The sequence below is a fragment of the Macrotis lagotis genome, chromosome 1, assembly GCF_037893015.1.
Source record: "Macrotis lagotis isolate mMagLag1 chromosome 1, bilby.v1.9.chrom.fasta, whole genome shotgun sequence".
Classification (NCBI taxonomy): Eukaryota; Metazoa; Chordata; class Mammalia; order Peramelemorphia; family Peramelidae; genus Macrotis; species Macrotis lagotis.
The window spans coordinates 34,664,501-34,686,607 of NC_133658.1; the positions used below are offsets into that span (position 1 = coordinate 34,664,501).

General features: G+C 40.0%; 1 protein-coding gene across 3 annotated transcripts in view; it reads right to left on the bottom strand.

Annotated features, from left to right (window-relative positions):
* The window catches only part of REEP1 (receptor accessory protein 1), a 135,059-nt gene that overhangs the window by 63,088 nt on the left and 49,864 nt on the right, over positions 1 to 22,107 (bottom strand). For all 3 annotated transcript variants that reach the window (XM_074196858.1, XM_074196851.1, XM_074196843.1), the window contains exons 2-3: positions 18,295 to 18,367; positions 4,722 to 4,798 (exon numbers count right to left, since the gene is read on the bottom strand). In XM_074196858.1, coding sequence (XP_074052959.1) covers positions 4,722 to 4,798; positions 18,295 to 18,367 — 150 coding nt within the window. The remainder of the gene's footprint in view (positions 1 to 4,721; positions 4,799 to 18,294; positions 18,368 to 22,107) is intronic.

The following is a 22,107-nucleotide window of genomic DNA, read 5'->3' on the forward strand; positions in this document are numbered from 1 at the left end:
CATAAAGCTATGGCTGTAGGAGAGGGAGGCAGAGTCATTTAGCTATTTGTTGTGTCTATAATCGGACACAGACACACAAACTCACATGCACAATACATGTGTACTCACATTTACTAACAAGATGCACTACAACATAACTCACACAGAACATATAGAGACATAAAACACACAGATCCACACACTCAAACACAGCACTCATACTCATATTCATATACTTATACCACATATTCTACATACATATTCCACACTCACAGGCTCTCAGACACAGATCATATGCACAATAATTTAATATGTACACATATGTAACACACATGAAATGCATAAATAAACAATACCCATCCCCATACTCACAAACACACACAACACACATAACATACTGATACACAACACACAACACACACACCACATAAAGCACAAACACACTACAATGCAGCATACTTACTTATACCACATACAAACCATACAAACACCCCTCACACAATACACATGTATTCACACCACACACATACACATTCACATACAAGACCTACTATACACAATACATGCTCAGACACACATCACTTACATGCATACACAATTCACAACACATACATATAACATGTATGCACTCAGACTGTTACATGTATATATACCTAAACATGCTTATGCGCACATGCATTCCATTACAATGCAGCTGTGTGCATAAACACATAATACACATCTCATTCCCATACTCACAAATACATATAACACACATAACACATACTTATATATATGGCACACATACCACATGCACAACATAACACATACTTGCACACTTCACATACAAACATACTATATACAATATACAACTCACTCACAACACATACAAACTCACATCACACACATACATATACCTCTTTTTTTCTCTCTCCAAGAACACCAAGGTGAAAACCCAAGGCAAGATGCCAAAGAAAAAATTCTGGCTTGGAAACAAAGCCTTCCTTCCCACAATCTTCTTGTCTGCCCAGCCACAAGAGTGATGTCAAGGTCAGGTAATGTGAGGAGCTTCGGAAAAGAATTAAACTCCTCCTTGTAGGTCTCACCTCTGATCACTCCCAGGCCGATTGTTTCAGACATCTTTCTGTTTTTTTTCTGCAAAGACTAGACTGAGGGAGGGATGTTCAGGCAGCTGATATGAACAGTCAGACAAAAAGGGGTAGTTCCCAGAGACAAGGTGACAAAGAATCTGAGCATTCCAAGGCTAACACATATCTCAGCCCTTAGGACTGAGCTTAGGCTGCCAATGGCCTCTCCCCAGGCCTCCCCCCTCAAAGAAGCCAAGGATGAACTTTCCCAACTCTATTAACTCTCATCTACCCTCTTTATCTTGAGCCAAAGGAAACACACACACACACACACACACACACACACACACACACACACACACACACACACACGGCAGCTCCCCACTCTCTTTTCCTAGCAGGGTCGGAGCTAGATCAATTCTTGGAGGTCAATTAATTGTGCACCTCTATCCCTCCATTTTATAGATGAGGCAACTGAGGCCCAGAGTAAGTGGTCTCCTCTAAGTAGAAGAGCTAGAATCTGAACTATATCTGCTTGCTCTTTCTAGAAAGTCTATGAATCACTGATTTTCAAAAACACTTTGAGATTTTGTTGCCTCCTTGCATTCTGACTAGGCTCCCCAAGTCCAGTGGTCAATACATTCACTTTGTTGGAATGAGGAAGTTTTATTTTTAATTATGACACATTTCTAGTACCAATAAGAGGCAATAGATGTCAGCTCTCCCAAGGATGACTACAGCAAATGCTGAAGAGGCTAAGGAAAAATGGGCACATTAATACATTATTGATGGAGCTGCACATGGGCTCATCCATGCTGGGATGCAATCTGAATGATGCAGAAAGGAATGAAAGGAGCCAGGCCAAGTACTTTACAAGTATTTGTAATCTTTGCAAAAATATTACATTTTAACAATATTGCAACTTGTAAAAAATGAGATTTAATCTCATTTGATCCTGACAACCTGGGAAGGTAGATTGCTTTGATGATCTTCATTTTCAAGTTGAGGAAACTAAGTTAGACAGAGATCAAGTGACTTGCTCAGGAACAGCCTGCTACTGTTGGAGACCAGATCTAAACTTGAGCCTTCCCAATGCAGCCCTTTATCAGCTGCTGCCCATCCCTCAATAATTACTCCTTTGGCTTTGTAATACCCCTGATAGACAGACATCTCAAAGAGATCAAAGAAAAAGGAAATGGTCCTCTATGGATAAACTTTTAGCAGCTCTTTCTGTAAGTAGCAAAACCCAGAAAAGTCTAGGGGTGCCCATCAGTTGGAGAACGGTTGAGCGGGATGACCCACGAATATAAAGTCATGATACTGCGCTATGAAGTGAGTGGACTCAAGAGATCAGTTTCTACCATAAAACAAAAGTGTAAAGCCAAACAACTTTGAAAACCTTAAGAGCTCTGATCATGACTGGCCTGTTCCCCATCTCCAGACAGAGAGAAGTTGGGTTCAGGAGACGCGTTGCGACTTAGGCTTTTTGGACATGGCTAGTAAAGGGATCCATTTTTTTCCTCACTATGTTTATTTGTTACAAGGATTTTTTTTAAGGTTTTAGCAAGGCAAATGTGGTTAAGTGGCTTGCCCACAGTCACACAGCTAGGTAGTTATTAAGTGTCTGAGACCAGCTTTGAACCCAGGTACTCCTGACTCCAGGGCCGGTGCTCTATCCACTGCTCCACCTAGCTGCCCCTGTTACAAGTATTTTAAAAAACTATTTATTTTGTTGCTTGATTATGTTGCTTATTTGTTTATTATTTCATTGTATATTTATTACAAAGGCTTTAAATTGTTTATTCTGTTATTTTTATTATTTGTTTATTGTTAAATTGTATATTTGTTACAAGGGTTTTGTTTTTCTTTCTTTTTTCCCCCCACTGTGGGATGAGGGGAACTAGAAGGAAAATGAAATCAGTATTTCTTCATCGAAAAAAATTTAATTTTAAAAAAAGGACATTTCTCCTGTTCCTTCCTCTCCCACCTCAAGTGCTGTGAGTCAGTTAGACCTGATTCTGTCCTCCTCTTCAGAGTCCTTCCTCTTCCATAGGCCACTCAGAAACTCAAGCCCAGTCCTCTGGTGGAAGTGGAGAAAGGATCCCAGGCCTCAGATCTGGGTTCCAACAACCTTCCTCAAGCCTCTGGGGAAACTCTAGTCTCAGAGACCTGCAACTGAGCTATAATCTAAGACGTTAGCTTGGCCTTCCTGCTTGGCTTGCTCTATTTCCTCCAGTACTGAATGGAAAGTGAGATACGCGGCTGGTCCAGAATGCATCACACAGTCCACAAACCCACAAGTCCCTCAGCCATCATGAGAGTTGATGCTTTGCAGATAGACATCGGGGAACAATTCAGACATCAAACTGGATGTCAGCTACTGGGGAATGCTCAGGATAAGGGAGAAGGGCCCTGCAGTCTCTCCATCCTTGACCTTTTCAGTAAACAATGGAGAGTGCTAAGATTGGAATCAGAGACCTTGTTTGGATCCCAGCTCCATCATTTACTACCTGTGTGACCTTAAATAAGTCACTCCCCCTCTACGAACCTTAGTTTCAGCATCTGTAAAATGAGGTGAGGGTCCAACTCGATCTATAATTTTACTGAGGAAAAGAGGTAGAAAATTTAGGTTCAGTTTTGTGTTTTAAAAAAGGGATAATGGGGCAGCTAGGTGGTGTAGTGGATAAAGTACAAGCCTTGGAGTCAGGAGTACCTGGGTTCAAATCCGGTCTCAGATACTTAATAATTACCTAGCTGTGTGGCCTTGGGCAAGCCACTTAACCCCGTTTGCCTTGCAAAAACCTAAAAAAAAGGGATAATGACGCCTGATTTGTCATCTTTTAATGTACAGAATTATTGGTTCAGAAATGGTAGGACTTTAGAGGTCATCCAGTCCAATAGCCTAATTTTATAGATGAGGAAACTGGGGAACAGAGGTGAAATAAGATAGCCCTCTTCTTTGATTCTCTGGTTTCTTTGACATCAACTTTGATTTTCCTTTCTTCCTTCTAAATTTTATTGATTGTGATTTTATTGACAATAATTTTATTAACTGTAATTTTTGGAAAGAAAAGTCCTTCTTCCCAATTCAAGATTAAATCTTTCCTTGCAACAACTGAAGCTATCCAATCCTGTGACTGCAACTGAAAATGTATGCAACATTCTGCTCTGGGAGACCCCTATCTATATATCTATATCTATATCTATATGTCACCAAGCATAAGCACTTTCCATAAGGAAAGGCAGAACTTTGGTGGAAACAGCCCATCTTGGAGACAATCCCAAACCAGAACCTCACAGATTTGAATTTTGCTGTTTTCTAGCCCAGAGCACCCCAGAAGGACTTCACACAGATGATCCTGTGTAAGAGAATTGAATTGTCATTCAGGTTGAGGGAAGTGGACATGGAACCAAGAAGACCTTGGGTTCAAAATCCACCTCAGACGTGTTTCCTAGCTAGGGGAATATTGAGCAAGTCAAGGTCAAAGTGATGTCTCAGTTTCTTCCCCTGAAAATCATAGGATTAGACCCAAGGGTCTCTGAGATCCTTTGCATTTTTTAGTCCATCATCCTGTTTGATCCCCACCAATACAATAAGTATTTGTTTCTGGCATTTCCAAAAATATTTCCTAATCACCACTCCTCCCCCATTCTCTTACTGAGATCATCACTCACCAGCAAAGAAAGATATCCGTGAATGTCTCTGCTGTTGTAAAAAGTGCAAATATAATCCAGTACATCATCCATTTTACCTGTCAGGAGAGAAAACAACCATTCTTATGAGAAGGGGGAGGATGGCTTTGTCTGACTTCCCACAGTGACAGGCCAGCCAAAAGCTCAAGTGGTCTTCCAGGCTAAGATTGGCTCCCCCTTCCCATCCCTCAGACTCCTCTCCAAAGGCAGATCTGCTTCGGTTCTGGTTTTCAGAGCCTGGAAAAAAAAGCCAGCGTGTTTCCTTAGTCCACTCAGAAACCTCAAGTCCAACTCTCAGGTGGAGGCCAGGGAGAATTGAAGATCTGGACCTGATAACATTCCCAGAGCCCCTGTGGATAGACTCCCTGGAGCTGAGCTACAATCAAAGTAACCAGGTTGAGCTGCAGGGACCCTTGTGGATGAGTGTAGGACACTTCTCTTCTAAGGGGGAAACTAGTGGTGAAGTGGATAGAGCACCCACCAGCCCTGGAGTCAGGAGGACCTGAGTTCAAATTTGACTGCCAGAGATTTTATAATTACCTAGCTGTGTGACCTTGGGTAAGTCACTTAACCCCATTGCCTTGAAAAAAAAAAAAAAGGCATTTCTCTTCTCTCAGATGGAAAACAAAGTCTTTCCAACCTCTTTCATACCTGGTCCCTTTCACTTATTCTCATAAACCAAGTCCTTCAACTAAGAGTAATTTTCTGCGAAGGATTTTCACTGCCTTAGAGAGGAAGGGTCCTAAAATATTCCAACAGAGTCCTGACGGGCATCTCGTCCTCCTGCCCCACTCTGCTGTGCAAACACATCTTACATATGGTTACTGATGGAAGAACCTGGAATCATGAAAAAAGACCTGGATTTCCATATCACTTCTGATGTTTCCAATCACATAATTTAATCTTTTAAAACCTGTTTCCTTATTTGTAAGCAGAAGATATTACCTAGTAACTTGTTAACCCAAAAGAATTACTGAATGTAACAAGTGCTTTAAGTATTCATTACTAAGATGGTGGAGTAGAAGGTACTAGACTTTATTATCTCTTTGGGATCCAAACCTAGTAATGATATCACTGGACCAGAGGGTTTGCACAGTGTGATTGCCCTTTGGGTACAGTTCTGTTTCCACTTATTAAGCTTATGACTTACCAGTTCCATGACCCTAAACCTTACCAGATCTGAACTCCACTAAGCCTCATCTATAAAAGGTGAGTAATAATAATCCCTAACTCACAGGGTCATTATGAGAAACAAATGAATTATTGTGTTTGCAAATCTTAAATTGATATATATATATATGCATATATATATGATGTTACCTAGCTTTATAATTAATATTATAGTATTATAATTACATCACTTCCTCGTTTAGAAATCTTCAATGTATTAAGGGAGTCTTCTGAATAAACTCTAAATGCCTTAGTTTGGCATTTGATTCCTCCTATAATCCAGCCCTGGTCTATTTTTCTAGTTTTATCCCTTGTAGTGAGATAGTATTGTGGCTAGAGTGTCCTTTCAATCAGGAAGACTTGGATTCAAATTCAGCATCAGACGCTTACTATAAGTCATTTAACTTCTATCTCAGTTTCCTCAACTATAAAATGGGGGATAATAAGAACACCTATCTCAAAGGACTGTTGTGTGCCATCAAATGAGAATACATTTGTAAACCTTAAAGTGGGATATGAATGCTACATTATCATCATCATCATCATCATCATCATCATCATCATCATCATCATCATCATCATTATTACATTATCATTATTATTGCTATTCTTTTGAGATGCAGTATGTTATAGTAGATAAAGCTCTGGGCTTAGAATCAGGAAAATCGATTCAAATCCTGCGTGATTCTATATGTCACTTAATTCTTTAAGACTCAGTTTCTTCATTTGTAAATTAAGGGATTTAGAGACTCTAAGATCCTTTCTAGCTATAAATGAGACTTCACTATAATGTTCCAAAGAGACAAACTATTTGCTATTCCCTGCTTCCTTGACTTTTATCATGCCATTTCTCTCACCAGAGATCCCTATTTTTTTTATATCACCACTTATTAAAACCTATCTTTCAATGTTCCACTTCCAAGTTAATTTCTTTATGAGGCCTTCCCTGATCCATTGGAAGGGTCTTGTTTCTTTTTTTAATTCCCATGGTAGAAAGGATGATTTGGGGAAATGGGTTGCTACCTTATTTTAATTCTTGGGATGTAACTTGAATTGTACCCTAAGTAAATGTCCCTTATACATTGGTATCATGTAAGTGGAACTGACTGATAAAAATCCAGAAGGAAAATGGCAGCTTGGGAGCATAAGAATATGAACCCAACACAGATGCCAGTTGCAGGTAGCTTTTGGGTGCCATATTTGCTTTTCCTATATGCCCTTTTTCATTGATGTCTTTTACTTCTCTATCAACAGTGATTTCCAAACATGTCCCTACTCTCCCCACCATCAAATTTTCCATTGTAACACGATTTAAAAGAAAAACCAGTAAAACAACTTAAACCAACAGTTCAGCAAAATCAACCAAAGCATCAGTGGTGCAAGATGCCATACTCATAAGCTTCATTCCTCCAATCAAATAATAAACATATATTAAGTTCCTATTATGTGTCAGATACTATATATAATTGTTAAGGATGCAAAAAGAGACAAAAGACAATCTCTGCCCTCAAGGAGCTTACATTCCAGTGGAAGAGACATCATGCAGACAAAAATATACAAAGCAACTCTTATGTAGGTTAAATCAGAAAAATTAACAGAGGGAAGGCACTAGAGTTAAAAGGGGTTGGGGAAAGAGGGAAAAGAATTCTCTCTCCTCTAGGATCAAACTTGGTCATTATAATCACATAGCATTTCACTTTTTTATACATAAATAGATATACAGATATAGATAGTTCCCCCTCCCCTTTAACATTGTCTTAAGATTTACAGATAGTGTTTTTTCTAGTTTTGCTTACTTTATTCTGTATCAGTTCACATAATTTTTCTCAGGTTTCTCAAATTTTCTGTGTTCATCATATTCCCCAGTATGGTAATATTCCAATTCATCAACATAAAATAATTAAGTGCTTACTGTATACTAGACACCTTGCTAAGCACTAGAGATACAAGGAAAAAGCAAAACCAGTCCCTGCCTTCCATAACTTAAATTCTAATGAGGGAGAAACTAGGTATATAAATAGGTGGATACAAAAAGCATGAAAAGGAGATGCCATATATGAAAGCCCTAGCCACTGGGGGTGGGGGGTGGGGAAGAGGGGGCCAGGAAAGACCTCCCCTACAAGGCGGGAATCAGAGATGAGTTATGAAGGACCCCATTACCTTTACAAACCACACTTAGTTCTCCTACACTCCAAACGATGGGCCACTCATTTTGTTTCTTAGTTCTTTGTTAATACAAAATTGTTGCAATTTTTATTTGGATATATATGTGGAGAGTTTCTTTTACCTCTGACTTGTTTAGGTATGAGCTAAACGGTGCAGACTTTTTTTTTTAGGTTTTTGCAAGGCAATGAGGTTAAGTGGCTTGCCCAAGACCACACAGCTAGGTAATTATTAAGTGTTTGAGGCCAGATTTGAACTCAGGTACTCCTGACTCCAGTGCTCTATCCACTGTGCCACCTAGCCCCCTGGGTGTAGACATATTAGTCATTTTTTTTTCAGCCCAAAGACACTTTCCATGGACTACTTTGACTACTCATCTTTGCTGTACTTTTCTTCCTCCTTTGAACAGACTGTGAATTCCTTAAAGGTAGAAATTATCTTATTCTTTTCTCTACTTCTACAGCTTCAAGCCTAAAGGCCTCCCACAACAGAATGCAGGTACCACATATGGAGTCAGAAAGACTGGAATTGCAATCCTGTCTCTTGTGAGCTATGTAACTAAGCAGTCACTTAACTAATCTCTCAAGAACTATACCCAAAGGGCAATCAAACTGTGCAAACCCTCTGATCCAGTAATATCACTACTAGGTTTGTATCCCAAAGAGATAATAAAAAAAGGACAAAAAAAAAAACCACATGTTCAAAAATTTGTATAGCAGCTCTTTTTCTAGTGGCAGAGTTGGAAACTGAGGAGATGCCCATTATTTGGGTAATGGCTGAACAAACTGTGGAACATGAATATGATGGAGGACTATTGTTCTGTAAGAAATCATGAGCGGCAAGTCTTCAGAAACACCTGGAAAGACTTGTATGAACTGATGCGGAGTGGAGTGAGCAGAACCAGGACAACATTGTACCCATTAACAGCAACAGTATGCGATGACTGACTATGATAGAAGCAACTTTTCTCAGCAGTTCAGTGATCAAGGATAATCCTCAAAGACCTGTTATGGAAAATGCTATCCACATCCAGAGGAAAAAACTAAGGAGTCTGATAGCGGAGCATCTACTTTTTAAAACTTATTTTATGTTTTTTCTTTCTTTCTCATGGATTTTTCCTTTACTTCTAATTCTTCTTTCACATTATGACTAATATAGAAACATGTTAAACACAATTATACATGTACAACTTATATATCAGAGTGCTTTGCTGCCATGGGTGGGGAGGTTGGTAGAAAAATGTGGAACTCAAAAGCTTACAGAGAGATGATTGTTGAAACTATTTTTTGCATGTTATTGGAAAAATAACATAAAATAACAATATAAAAATGAGAGAAGTGGAAACATCTATTAAAAAAAAAACTAACCTCTCTGAGGCTAGCTCTTATAAAATGGAGGCTCCTAGTTGGCTCAGGAGATAGAGAGCTAGATCTAGAGTCAGGAAGACCTGAGTCCTAATCAGATACCAGACACTTACTAGCTGTGACCCTGGGCAAGTCACTTCACCTCGATTTGCCTATTTCCTTATCAGTAAAATAATCTGGAGAAGGAAATGGCAAACCACTCCAGTGTCTTTGCCAAGAACACCCCATGGACAGTATTGGCACACTGAGGTCCACACTGTAGAACACGACTGAATAACCACAAAGAGGTTATAATGAAGAGGCTGTGGGACTTGGGCTCAGGAAGACCTGAGTTAAAATTCTGCTTCAAATCCTTATTATCTGTATGTCCCTGGATAAGTCACTCTCTGTTCCTGTTTCCTCATCTGTGCAATGATTGTGATAGTAGCACCCACCTTACAGCACATAAGAATCAAGGAAATTACACTGTGTAAAACATTTTGTAAATCTTAAAACACTATAAAAATACTTACTATTATTATTATTAATATATTAAAAGAAGAATGATGATGCATTTAATATAATTTCACAAAGCTGCAAAGAGGTTCCAGTGAGATATCTAACATCTTTTGCAAACCTTTTGATTATGCTATACATACAGGCTATTAATAGCTACTCAATAAAGAGGAAGGGTACCAACCCTTACTCTCAATATCAAAGTAGGTTGAGCATCAGGCTGGAATCAGACTAGCTTTGTGACACTTTACCCTATTTGCCTCAGTTTCCTTGTCTGTAAGATGAGCTGAAGAAGGAAACAGCAAACCACTGCAGTAGCTCTGCCAAGAAAATCCCAAATGGGGTCATGAAAAGTTAGACACGACTGAACAAATTACAAGAATAAGAAAAAAAGTAGGAGCTCAGTAAGTAGTTTTTATGTGAATAAATGAGCATCAAGGAAATTACTCAGCAATTAAGCTGAGTTCCAAAACCATTTCTTCCCAGGAAGAATGAGGCCTTTTGGTAAAAATCAGGAGATATGAACACAGAAAACACCAAGGACAGCGTCAGCTCAGGAGAGACAGCAGGCTGGCGGCATTGCTAATAAAGGGTGACTTGGCTAAAAATGGCCCAGATGTCAACCTGCATGAAAAGGACATAATTGAATAGACCTCCGTGTCCCCGATTAGTCACTCACTTGGTGCAGTGACTCTGAGGGAGACGTCTAATACCTAAAATCAATGAAGGGACCTTCAACCAACGAAATGAATGAGGCAAGGGCATTGGGGGAGAGAGATAGGGAGTGGAACCAGGAATGGGAGACACTGGCCAATGAGGACCAGGTCTAAGGAGCAGGCGTTCAGTCGTGCCCAACACTTTGTGACTTGACAAAGATACTGAAGTTGTTTGCCATTGCCTTTTCCAGCTCATTTTACAGTTGAGGAAACTGAGACAAGCAGGGTTAAATGATTTACTCAGGGTCAAATAGCTAGTAAGTCTGAGGTTAAATTTGAATTTATGTCCTCCTGACTCCAAGGTCGGCACTCCATCCACTATATCACCTAGCTGCCTTTAAAGAATTGGCAGTCCCCTACTGGCCTATATTTACCCAGGTGGCAGGTATTCCAGAATCATACAAAGGCAGAGCCAGAATGTCTGGCAAAGGACCTTGAACTTTTTTCCTACAGACCAGTAGTATTTTTTTTCTTGCAAGTGACTTGCAAAGTCACTTAAGTTAAGGGACTTGCCCAAGGTCTCACAGCTAGGTAATTACTAAGTGTCTGAAGTAGAATTTGAACTCAGGTCCTCCTGATTCCAGGGCCGGTGCTCTATCCATTGTGCCACCTAGCTACCCCTAGACCAGGGATTTTTTTTTTAGATTTTTCAAGGCAGTGGGGTTAAGTGGCTTGCCCAAGGCCACGTGGCTATTAAGTGTCTGAGGTCGGATTTGAACCCAGGTACTCCTGACTCCAAGGCTGGTGCTCTATCCACTACACCACCTAGCCGCCCCTGTAGACCAGGGATTCTTAAGCTTCCTGGATGAAAACTTGGGCAAGTCAGTTAGTCACTTGTGATCCATGAACTTTAAAATATGTATGTAACTATATATGTTATATATTATACAAAACATTATATATATATATATGTTTTTATATAATTGTATTGTTATATATATAATTGTTATATGTTCTATATAATTCTATATAATGTTATATATTATATATCTTATATATAATTGTATATATATGTTATATATAATTATTACTTTTATGTTATATATGTTAAATGTATATATAATTGTATAAATGGACATATATATATAATTAGTTTCTTTGGTAATTCTATACACATATTATGAATTTAAAATTATTATTCTGTATAGAGCTATGATACAAAATTGAGAGGTTATGACATCTCATATTTTTTTTAAGGTTTTTGCAAGACAAATGGGGTTAGGTGGCTTGCTCAAGGTCACACAGCTAGGTAATTATTAAGTGTCTGTGGTCGGATTTGAACTCAGGTCCTCCTGACTCCAGGGCCGGTGCTCTATCCACTGAGCCACCAACTGCCCCTGAGGTTATGATATCTCTATACATTGGCTAACCAATATAACCAATATATAATTGGCTAACCAATTAACTTTACCAGCTTCACAGCTTTCTAGAAACAGAACAGGCAGTATGAAATATCACATTAGATTAGAATATTCATAGACTCTGCCATAGAATAAAATCATAGCATTATAGAAGCTTAGGGTATTAAGGGAGCTTGGAAATAATCTATTACTATTCCTACCCAAGTCTATAGATCAAATGTGTGGCATGGATATTATAAAATTTTCTAAAACTTGGTTCTTAGAGGAGAAAAAAAAATTCTTTTCAAGCAAATAGCTCTGGCTAGTTTTTTTCTTTTGCAAGACAAATGGGGTTAAGTGACTTGCCCAAGGCCACACAGCTAGGTCATTATTAAGTGTCTGAGACCAGATTTGAACCCAGGGACTCCTGACTCCAGGGCTGGTGCTTTATCCACTGCGCCACCTAGCCACCCCCTGGTTAGGTGTTTCTTATACAGCTTGATAAACCCTTCCTTCCACCAGAGATGGTAGTTCTCCTTGACTCCTTATACTGCCCCTTTCAGGGCTGCTCATCAGTCTTGAGGGATCTACCTTTTACCCAACTCCCTATGCACGATACCACAGCTGCCTCTGGATCATGATGTACAGCAGAGGTATCAAACTTGTGGAGACCAGTTGCAAAATTTTCTAATGTAGCCCAACTCAGAACAAAATGTAACTGAGAAATGTTTAATGAAATAAATAAAAATAAAATACATTGATAAAAAAATATTATTCTGAGCAAGGATTCATAGCTTTCACCAGGTTAACAAAAAGGCCAAAGACACAGAATCTCTAGTTGGACTATTAAGTTGCACATGGGGAAATAGGGAAGAAAGGGGAAAGGAAAGCACAGAAAGGGAAGGGAAAGAGAAACTATAGATAGATGATAGATGGATAGATGGATGGATAGATTAAATTTTTTTTTTTAGCTTTTGCTAGGCAATGAGGTTAAGTGGCTTGCCCAAGGCCACACAGCTAGGTAATTATTAAGTGTCTGAGGCCAGATTTGAACTCAGGTCCTCTTGACTCCAGGGCTGGTTCTCTATCCACTGTGCCACCTAGCTGCCCCAATAGATTAAATTTTAATATATTTAATACATATAAGGTCAATATAAGTCAAATGAAAATTTGGCCAATATCAAAAGTTCAGAGATGGAAAGGCCCCAGAGGTCATACTCCATCTCATATCTGAGTAAAAATCTCAAGGCAGCCAGGTGGCATAGTGGATAGAGCACCGGCCATGGAGCCAGGAGGACCTGAGTTCAAATCTGGTTGGTCTGCCACTTAATGATTACCCAGCAGTGTGACCTTGGCTAAGTCACTTAACCCCATTGTCTTGCAAAAAAAAAGAAAATAATTTCCTGGACTGACTATAGAACAAGTCTCCATGGGTTCCCTGCTGGGGGGAGCTGCTCACCATCCTTGAAGAATATTAGTGATTCTTGCTTGTAGCTCAATGCATAGAATACAGTAAGCACTTAATAAATTGTTGTTGACTTGTCTCAACATAGAAATAGGAAATCAAATTTTATGCGGAAGAAGTAGCTTAATAGCCAAGTTTAATTGGAATGGAAAGTGTTGTGAAGGGCAATGATACATTATTATATGTAAATATTTTAAATTTTATAATAATTTATAAATTATATAAGAACCCAAATAATGATAAAATTATATTAATTTATAAATTTCTATAACATATTATATATTTGCAGGTAGGTAGGTCTTTCTATTCTAAGCTGGCTCTAGGCCTTGGGAAGACATCAAAGTTAAATTTGCTTCTTTGCAATGTCCACTAGCCCTGAGACTAAGCAGGACCAAGTTAATCCCTTTTACCAGAGGATAATAAAGCCTCTTAAGAATCAAATGATGTTCAGGTTTTTTCCCAGGCTCAACAAAGCCACTACCATCTTGGAGCAGTTTCTATATTAAGGTTTTGTCATCTATGATAGGCAACCACATGTATTAAGCATCTGTTCCAAAGGCAAAAAGCAAAACAGTTCCTGCCCTCAAGGAGCTTACACTCTACTGGGAAGGGAGAAGGGTACAGCAGGAGCACAGATAAGTAAATACAAAGCATATACAAGTGATTTAAAGTAAGCAGAAACAACTTGGGAGAAAGCAAAAAAAAAAACCCAAACCTTAAGAATATTAGTGATTCTAGCTCGTAGCTCAATGCATACAATACAGTAAGCACTTAATAAATTGTTGCTGACTTGTCTCAAATTGGAGATTAGGAAGAAATAGGTCACTCAGCATCTAAAAACATAGAGGTAGGAAATCAAATTTTATACAGGGGAATAGCTTAATGGCTAAGTGTAATTGGAATGAAAAGTGTTGTGAAGGGAAATGACACATTATTATATGTAAATATTTTAAATTTTATAATAATTTATAAATTATATAATAAGAATCAAAATAATGATAAAATTATAATAGAATAATTTATAAATTTCTGTAATATATCATTATATATTTGTATAATGTGATTTGATATTAATTTTACAAATATTTTTGTATATAGAATTTAGATCCTTTTGGCCTATCCCTAACAGGATCCACCAAAATGCTCTTCATAAGATAGAATCTCTTTTTTGTTTATTTTTTCAAGGCAATGAAGTTAAGTGACTTGCCCCGGGTCACAGAGCTAGTAAGTATTGAGGTTGGATTTGAACTCAGGTCCTCTTGAATCTAGGACTGAGCCACCTAGCTGCCTCCACAAGATAGAATCCTAATAAATATTTGTTAAAATAATATCTACTCCACTTAGTTCACATGCTTTCAGTAGGTAAGGGGGTTCTGAGCTAACAATTTGAAAAATCACTGAAGACTGAGATTTCCAAAGGGCTGATTTCATAGGTAAAAGATTTTCCACCTTATCTCAGACTTGGAGACAATTTCCAGCCTGGGAAGAGGATGCACTAAATCAGTCTAACTAGCAACTACATTTTTCATTGGCAATTTTACTACCTAGCATCCTGGCTTACAAGTCAGAATGAGTAGGAATCAATCACCAAAGTCTGTTCCCCCTCATAGCTGAGGGTGAATAGAGGATGTATGTCCTACCTCCTATGAGGTCCATCCTCAAAAAGACACAGCCCTTCAATTACTCCATGGATAACAAAAATGGGAAAGAAAGCAGGATGCATTGAGAAAGAATGTTAAATTTTTAATTTGAAACTGAGTCAACTGAGAATGTCTTCTTTAAATTTACAGTTTCATGCCCCCAGAATCTATTGTCCTGCAACAAAACTGGCTGGATCCACATTGGTGGATAGTCTATCTCTGGAAGGAACCCAGAACCATCAGAAAAGAACTAGTCCCTTGTTCAAAGTCCCTGATAAAGCAATTTTCTCATGAACCCCCTCTGAGGTAGATAGTGCTATTATTCCCATTTTATAGATCAATCAGTAAACATTTATTAAGTGCCCACTACCTACAAAGTCCTGGGGACATAAAAAGCAAAGATGGAAACATTCTCCTAAATCTTACATTCAATTAACAAAGCCTTCATTAGGCACCTACTCTGAGTGAGACACTGGTGTTACAAAGACCAAAATAAAATCAACCTGCCCTCAAGGAGCTTACAATCTATGAGAAGGAAGGAGAAATGGTTAAGATGAGACGAAGAAGCTGCTTTGGACTACACAGTCGTCTCCTGTTGGTCCTCTGATGCTGGTATCAAAGAGCTACCCAAGGCAAGTAGAGGCAGGGCTTGGGATGCCCTGTTTCATCACAGAGGGGTAACCTGTGCCCCTGCTTGCCCTGTTTATCTCCTTGAATTGTCTTTTCTTGGGTCCCAGGAGATCATTCATGGAGAGAGAAGAGACTGGAAAAGCAATTTCTAATGATCCTGGCATGAAAAATTCGTTACCCCTCACACACTTCATTTAATCCCAATCCCAAATCACACCACAGGATACAGACACTTTCTCTAAGGGGATGGGGTCCTCTTCCTATCTTCCAGACTTCTGGGGAGAGAGAAGGGAGCAGCTGGGGGAATAGGTCGGACAGGGGATGCAGCCCCCATGATCAGGGCCACCCTAAAGTCAGGGTATCATAGAGTGAGACTCCTGGAGGAAGTCAGTCCATCTATATGGAGAAAACATCCAAAACTGCCTGGCTCAACTGCCAGCTGAGCTGACTTCCACTGGGAGGCGATGAGTTGAGAAAGTTGATTTCTCATCTAGATCATAAATCTGGAACTGAGAATAAAATAAAGCTCTTCCCTATTTCTAGAGCCTAGGTCTGGTTGGAATTCCTCCTGTCTGTCACTCCTGAGCATCTGGGAGGAAAATGGGAAAATGTCACCATATATAGAAGTGTCTAACCTACTTGTCTTTGGGTCTTCATCCAATAAACAATGGGATCACAATAATCCCAGTCTCTGAAACTGAGAGGGAGCAACCCAGGTAGTGGGGGGGGGGGCTCTGAAGTAAGTAGCAGTAAATGATGCTATATTTTAATGTCCCAAGTTCAGAAGCCTGGCTGTCACTGTAGAGGGTGATCATTAGTAACCTAAGATGTTAGTTGCAGGGGATGAGGAACCTTTTTTCCTCAAAGTAATTTGGATATTAGTGGATCATACAAAATTATCAACTTAAAAATTAGCCTGCCATATTTGGTCAAACATTTAATTAATTCGCCCCGCCAAAAGTTCTTAGATTTATTGAATTTCAACTCCATCCTGTGGTTACCATGGCAGTGTCAGACCAAATGATTTATCAGACCTTAGACCAGACATTCCCACCCCAGGCTTAAGGCATCACCTTTCCCAGGATGTGTTAATGCTAAGAGCCTTCAGGAATTAATATTAAAATCAATGAAAATAATGAAAATTAGTATTAAGACACAGGCACCTTGACAGCCTAACCGAAAGATTTAGACGAACGAAAATATCTTTCTCTACATGATCTTTCCTTCCTGGTATAATCCCTCTCCTGCATCAGTTTGTGGAAAAACCCCTGTTGACCTTTATGGAGCCTTCTGAAGTTTGAAAAGTGTTTTATATTAAACATATTATCTCATTGGAGCATCACAACAGCTCTGCAGTATAGGAGCTAGCGATCACCCCCATTTAACAGATAAGAAAACTGAGCTTTAGCTGTAATCAACTCGCCCAAGGACGCATAGTCAGCCATCAGAGAGGATCTTTGAATTCAAGTCTTCTAGACACCAAGTCAACTATTCTATTACATTATCTAGGTAGATGGTAATACTAACAGCAATAAGAGCACTTTGCAAACCTTAAGACACTATTACAAATACTATTATTAATAATGGCTATTATGGTAATGAATATTACTAATTCATTATTAATTATTCACTAATAATTTTTGCTAGCAGTGACATGGCACTTTAAGGTTTATAATGTCCTCTATAACACATGTATTTTCTCACCTGATCCTCACAAGAGCTTGGTGAGGCAGGTAGTATTACTCCCATTTTACAGATGAGGAAACTGAGAGAGCATTTCAGGATCAAAAAACCAGTAAGTGTCATAAGAATATGGTAGCTGTATATGTGGAAATTCTCTGTTTTGGGCATTTAATTTCATAATTAAAAAGAAACCAATTTTTTCTTATAAAAGAGTATGGGTATCTACTAAGCCTGTGGGAGAATCCGTATGATTGGTTTTCTCTAAGAAAGCAATTTGTTCTGCGAGGTCTGTCCGGTTCCTAGGTCAGTAACTAGAATCTCTGTTCTAGGTTATAAATCATAGACCTGGGTTGGTAGAGAGTTTCCTCATGAGGAGGTTCCCAATACCCACAGAATCTTCAGGTCCAGAGGATCTCTCATCCCTTCCTCACCCCCAGCCTATTTTCCAACTTCTGGGGAGCATTTCCCTTCCCTCCCTACTTAACAAAGGGGCCTCCTAATGATGGAAAAAGTGGTGACCCTCCAGCTCTAAGCTAGACCTTTCCCAGGAGGAACCTGGTTATACCAGAGCCTTTTTCTACACCTGAGCGATGCAGAAGTGAGTAGAAATCCTGGAGGGAGTGTGGGGGTGTTGAATCTCAGCCCCAAACCCACCAGCCTCTGATCCTCTAGGAGATATAAATTATGAAATTCAGTAGTGGCCCTCCTCCCAGGATGGAAAAAATATCACACCAGGGAAGGAAACTGAGGCCAGAGAGATTAGTGATTTATTTACTCAAGGCTTGCTCCTTCACACTGCCCCCCCCATCTTCCATTCTAAGCCCAGGCAGCCCTGCCCCATATCATATCTGCCCCAGAAAACCCAGATGAATAAAACAGGGTTACTTACATATTCCTTAATGTCCTTTGACTTTACTGCCTTGTAAGAATAATATGCAGGATATAGGGTGCCAAACAGGAGCCTGGGGAAAGGAGAGAAACCAAAGAGAATCCAGTTGAACTTTTTTGGTCCTGCCCCAAGGATGATGCTTCCCTTGCTTTCCTAGTTCAGAGCAGGAACCCATATGGACAACGACAATGACAATGACAACATGGGGCTTCCTTTCCCTTCCCAGGGCAGAGCAGTGACCAGGACCGAGATGATGGACAAAAACAATGACAATGACAATGACAAAGATAACATGGGGCTTCCCTTCCCTTCCCTGGGCAGAGCAGTGACCAGAACTGAGATGACAACAATGGCAATGACAACTAACATGGTGTTTTCTGTCCCTTCCCAGGGCAGAGTAGTAACCAGGACCGAGATGGACAACGGCAATGACAATGACAAAGATAACAAGGGGTTTCCCTTCCCTTCCCTGGGCAGAGCAGTGACCAGAACTGAGATGACAACAATGGCAATGACAACTAACATGGTGTTTTCTGTCCCTTCCCAGGGCAGAGTAGTAACCAGGACCGAGATGGACAACGACAATGACAAAGATAACACGGGGTTTCCCTTCCCTTCCCTGGGCAGAGCAACAACCAGGACTGAGATGGACAACGATGACAATGACAACAAGAGCAGCAGCAGCAATGGCAACTACAAGAATAGCAGCAACAGTCCATATTTTATATAAGGGACTGTAAGTTTTGCCAAATGTTTTTTACAAAATGTTGGGAACTTTCCCACGGCCCTGTGTTACACCCAAGATGTTATTGTATGTGAAAACTCTTGGGGTGCAGGAGAGTCCACCAGGTCAACAGTGATCGATTCCATAAATGCTAATTATCTATATGGCCAAGCTCAAGGCTCAGTGTTAGACATAGGGTCAAGAAATTTGAACTCAAATCCTTCCCCAGAGCCTTCATAGTCATGGGCAAGACACTTAACCTTCTCTCTGCCCTATTCCCCCACCTGCCAACTTGACTCAGTTTCCCCATCTGTAAAATGGGGATAATAAGAGCACCTATTCCAAAGAGATATTTGGAGGATCCAATGAAATGACAAATATCAAAAGAACTTTACAAATCTTAAACTCTAAATAATCATTAGCTACTAATAGCTATGCCTGGCAATAGACAAAAATCCACCTCCATCCTCAAGGAGCTGATCTTGTACCGGGGGAGGCAAAATACACACAGTTAAGAATACACAAAAAAGGCATTTACCTAACACAATTGCTGTTGTTGTTCAGTTGCTTTTCAGTTGTGTCCAACTCTGGACTGGCTTCCTAATGCATTTAGCTGTGTATACATCATATCCCTTTACTAGATTGTAAATTCTGGGAAGGCAGGGATTATGGAATGGTTTGCCATTTCCTTCTCCAGATCATTTTACAGATGAGAAAACTGAGGCAAACAGGGTGAAGTATATCTGCCCAGGGTCACACCGCTAAAAAGTATCTGAGACCAGATCTGAACTCAGGGAGACTCATCTTCCTGACTCCAGACACAATGCTCTATGTACTATACCATGCATAGTAAGTAGTTTAATAATTACTTGCTGATTGATTGATTGTTGATTAGTAGAGGTATCAGCAACAGAGAAATTCACAAAAGACCTTCCATGTCACTTGAACTGAATCTGGAATGGTCTTAGGGGTTCCAGGAGGCAGGAAGAGTATTATAGGCATGGAGGTAGGAGAGAGAATGTCAAGGAGGGGAAGCAGCTGTAGGCCAGTCAAAATACAAAATTAGAGTGATCATAACCCACTGATCATCAAGACAGACCCAGTTAATCCCAGGCAGTTGCTACTGCTGTCACCCAACTCCCTGGGGCTCCCTAGCACTTGCTGCCAAGGCACGACAAAAGAATCCTAACCAGATGCTAAAGCCACCAGATGCCTTCACCCTTTGGAATGTCAGCACTGCCCTCGCCATATGTCATTGGCTTCTGGGGGGTGGTGGTGAACACCCCATCTCTCCTATCTTATAAACTGTCAGCATTTCTTATGTCAAGATGGAATGAACAAGGAGGAAAGGGGGCACCCAAGAGCACCCATATAGTAGAAAGGACATCAGTTTATCTAGTTCAACTTAACATTTTACAGATGAGGGTCACAGATTTGGAGGATTTACAGAGACACAGGCAAGAGCTGTCCAGGAAGAGAATTGGGTAAAGGGATTGTAATCAGCATAGTGGGTAAGAGTACCCTCAGCAATGAGATCACAGATCCAAGGAAGTCTTCCCAGTCCCTTAAAGAATTCCTGATACATGTTTAATAAATGTTTGTGGAATCAACTCAATTCAATAATTATGTACCATAACCTACCGAGAAGAGTCAGGCCCTGGAGAACAATACAAAGTTCAGATCATAGATGATCCCCGCCCTCCAAGACCTTACAATCTAGTAAAGGGGTATCACACACACACACACACACACACACACACACACACACACACACACACACAGATATAAACGTAATATAAAAAAAAGTTCATTTGAGAGCTGTGAAATAAAGTGCTATGAGCAGGAAAGGTGATAAGAGATTGTGATAAGAGAAATCATGGAAAGCTTCATGAGGAAGGTGGTATTTGAACAGGTCTTTAAAGGAGGGGTCAGTATGAGCAAAAGGTATAAAGCCAGGAAAGTGTATGTCTATGGGACACTAGCTGACTCTGGAATCAGCTTATGTGGTGGTGGCTTAATAACCAAGAAGGTGTCTGAAGATAATTAAGGAGGTTGGGGGGGGGGGTATAGTAAAAAATGTACTAGTTCTGGAGTCAGGACTTGGGTTCAAATTTCACCTCTGATGCTTACTAGCTGTGAGCTCCAAGACAAGTTCTTCCACCTCCCTTGGCCACAGTTTGTTCACAAGCAAGATGAGGGAGTTGGAATAGGTGGCCTCTGGGGTCCTGTCTAGCCTTGGATCTAGGGTTCTATGGACTTGCCTTGATGAGGAACAGAACCTTAAACACAGGAGTGGTAAGACTAGATCTTTACAGAGAAAAGTTCTCTGACAGTCTGAAGAAGGATGGCTTCGACTGGTGCGAGAGCAGAGGGATTATGGGTTAGGAAACATCTCATTTATGGATGTGGAATTCAGAACCATGGCTAGCTCCAATGCCTGTTCATCTGTCTGTCTCCCATGCCAGCAATGTCCTCCCTGCTTCTTTCAAGGCTCAGCCCAGGTACCAACTCCTCCCCAAAGACCTTTGTGATCCCCCCATTGTTCTTGTCTTCCTCAGATTTACTTGTCTCATGCTTATTTTTATAAAAGTTGTATCCTCCCACCCATGGTAAAATGTGCGGTTCTTGAGGGCAGGAACTATCTTGTTCTTGTGTTTCTAGCATATAGTATCAGTGCTTTCATGTGTTAAGTCATTTTTCAGTTGTATCCTAGTCTCTATGACCCATTTTGGGATTTTCTTAACATAGATATTGGAGTGCTTTGCCTCTTTTTTCTCTGGTTCGCTTTACAGATAAGGAAACTGAGGCAAACAGGATTAAGCAACCTGCCCAAGGTCACAAAGTTAGTACGGATCTGAGACCAGATTTGAACTCTGGAAGATGAGTCTTCCTGATTCCAAGCTTAGTGCTTTATGCACTTCACCACCCAGCACAGAGTAGGCACCTAATAGCAAAAGTCCCAATAATAAGATTTTATCATAATTCTCCACTGGAAGGGCTCTGCACATAGGAGATCATTAATAATGAAAGTCCTAATAATAAGATTGAACCTAGTAGGCCATTGCAAGTGCTCTGCATCTAGTCGGTGT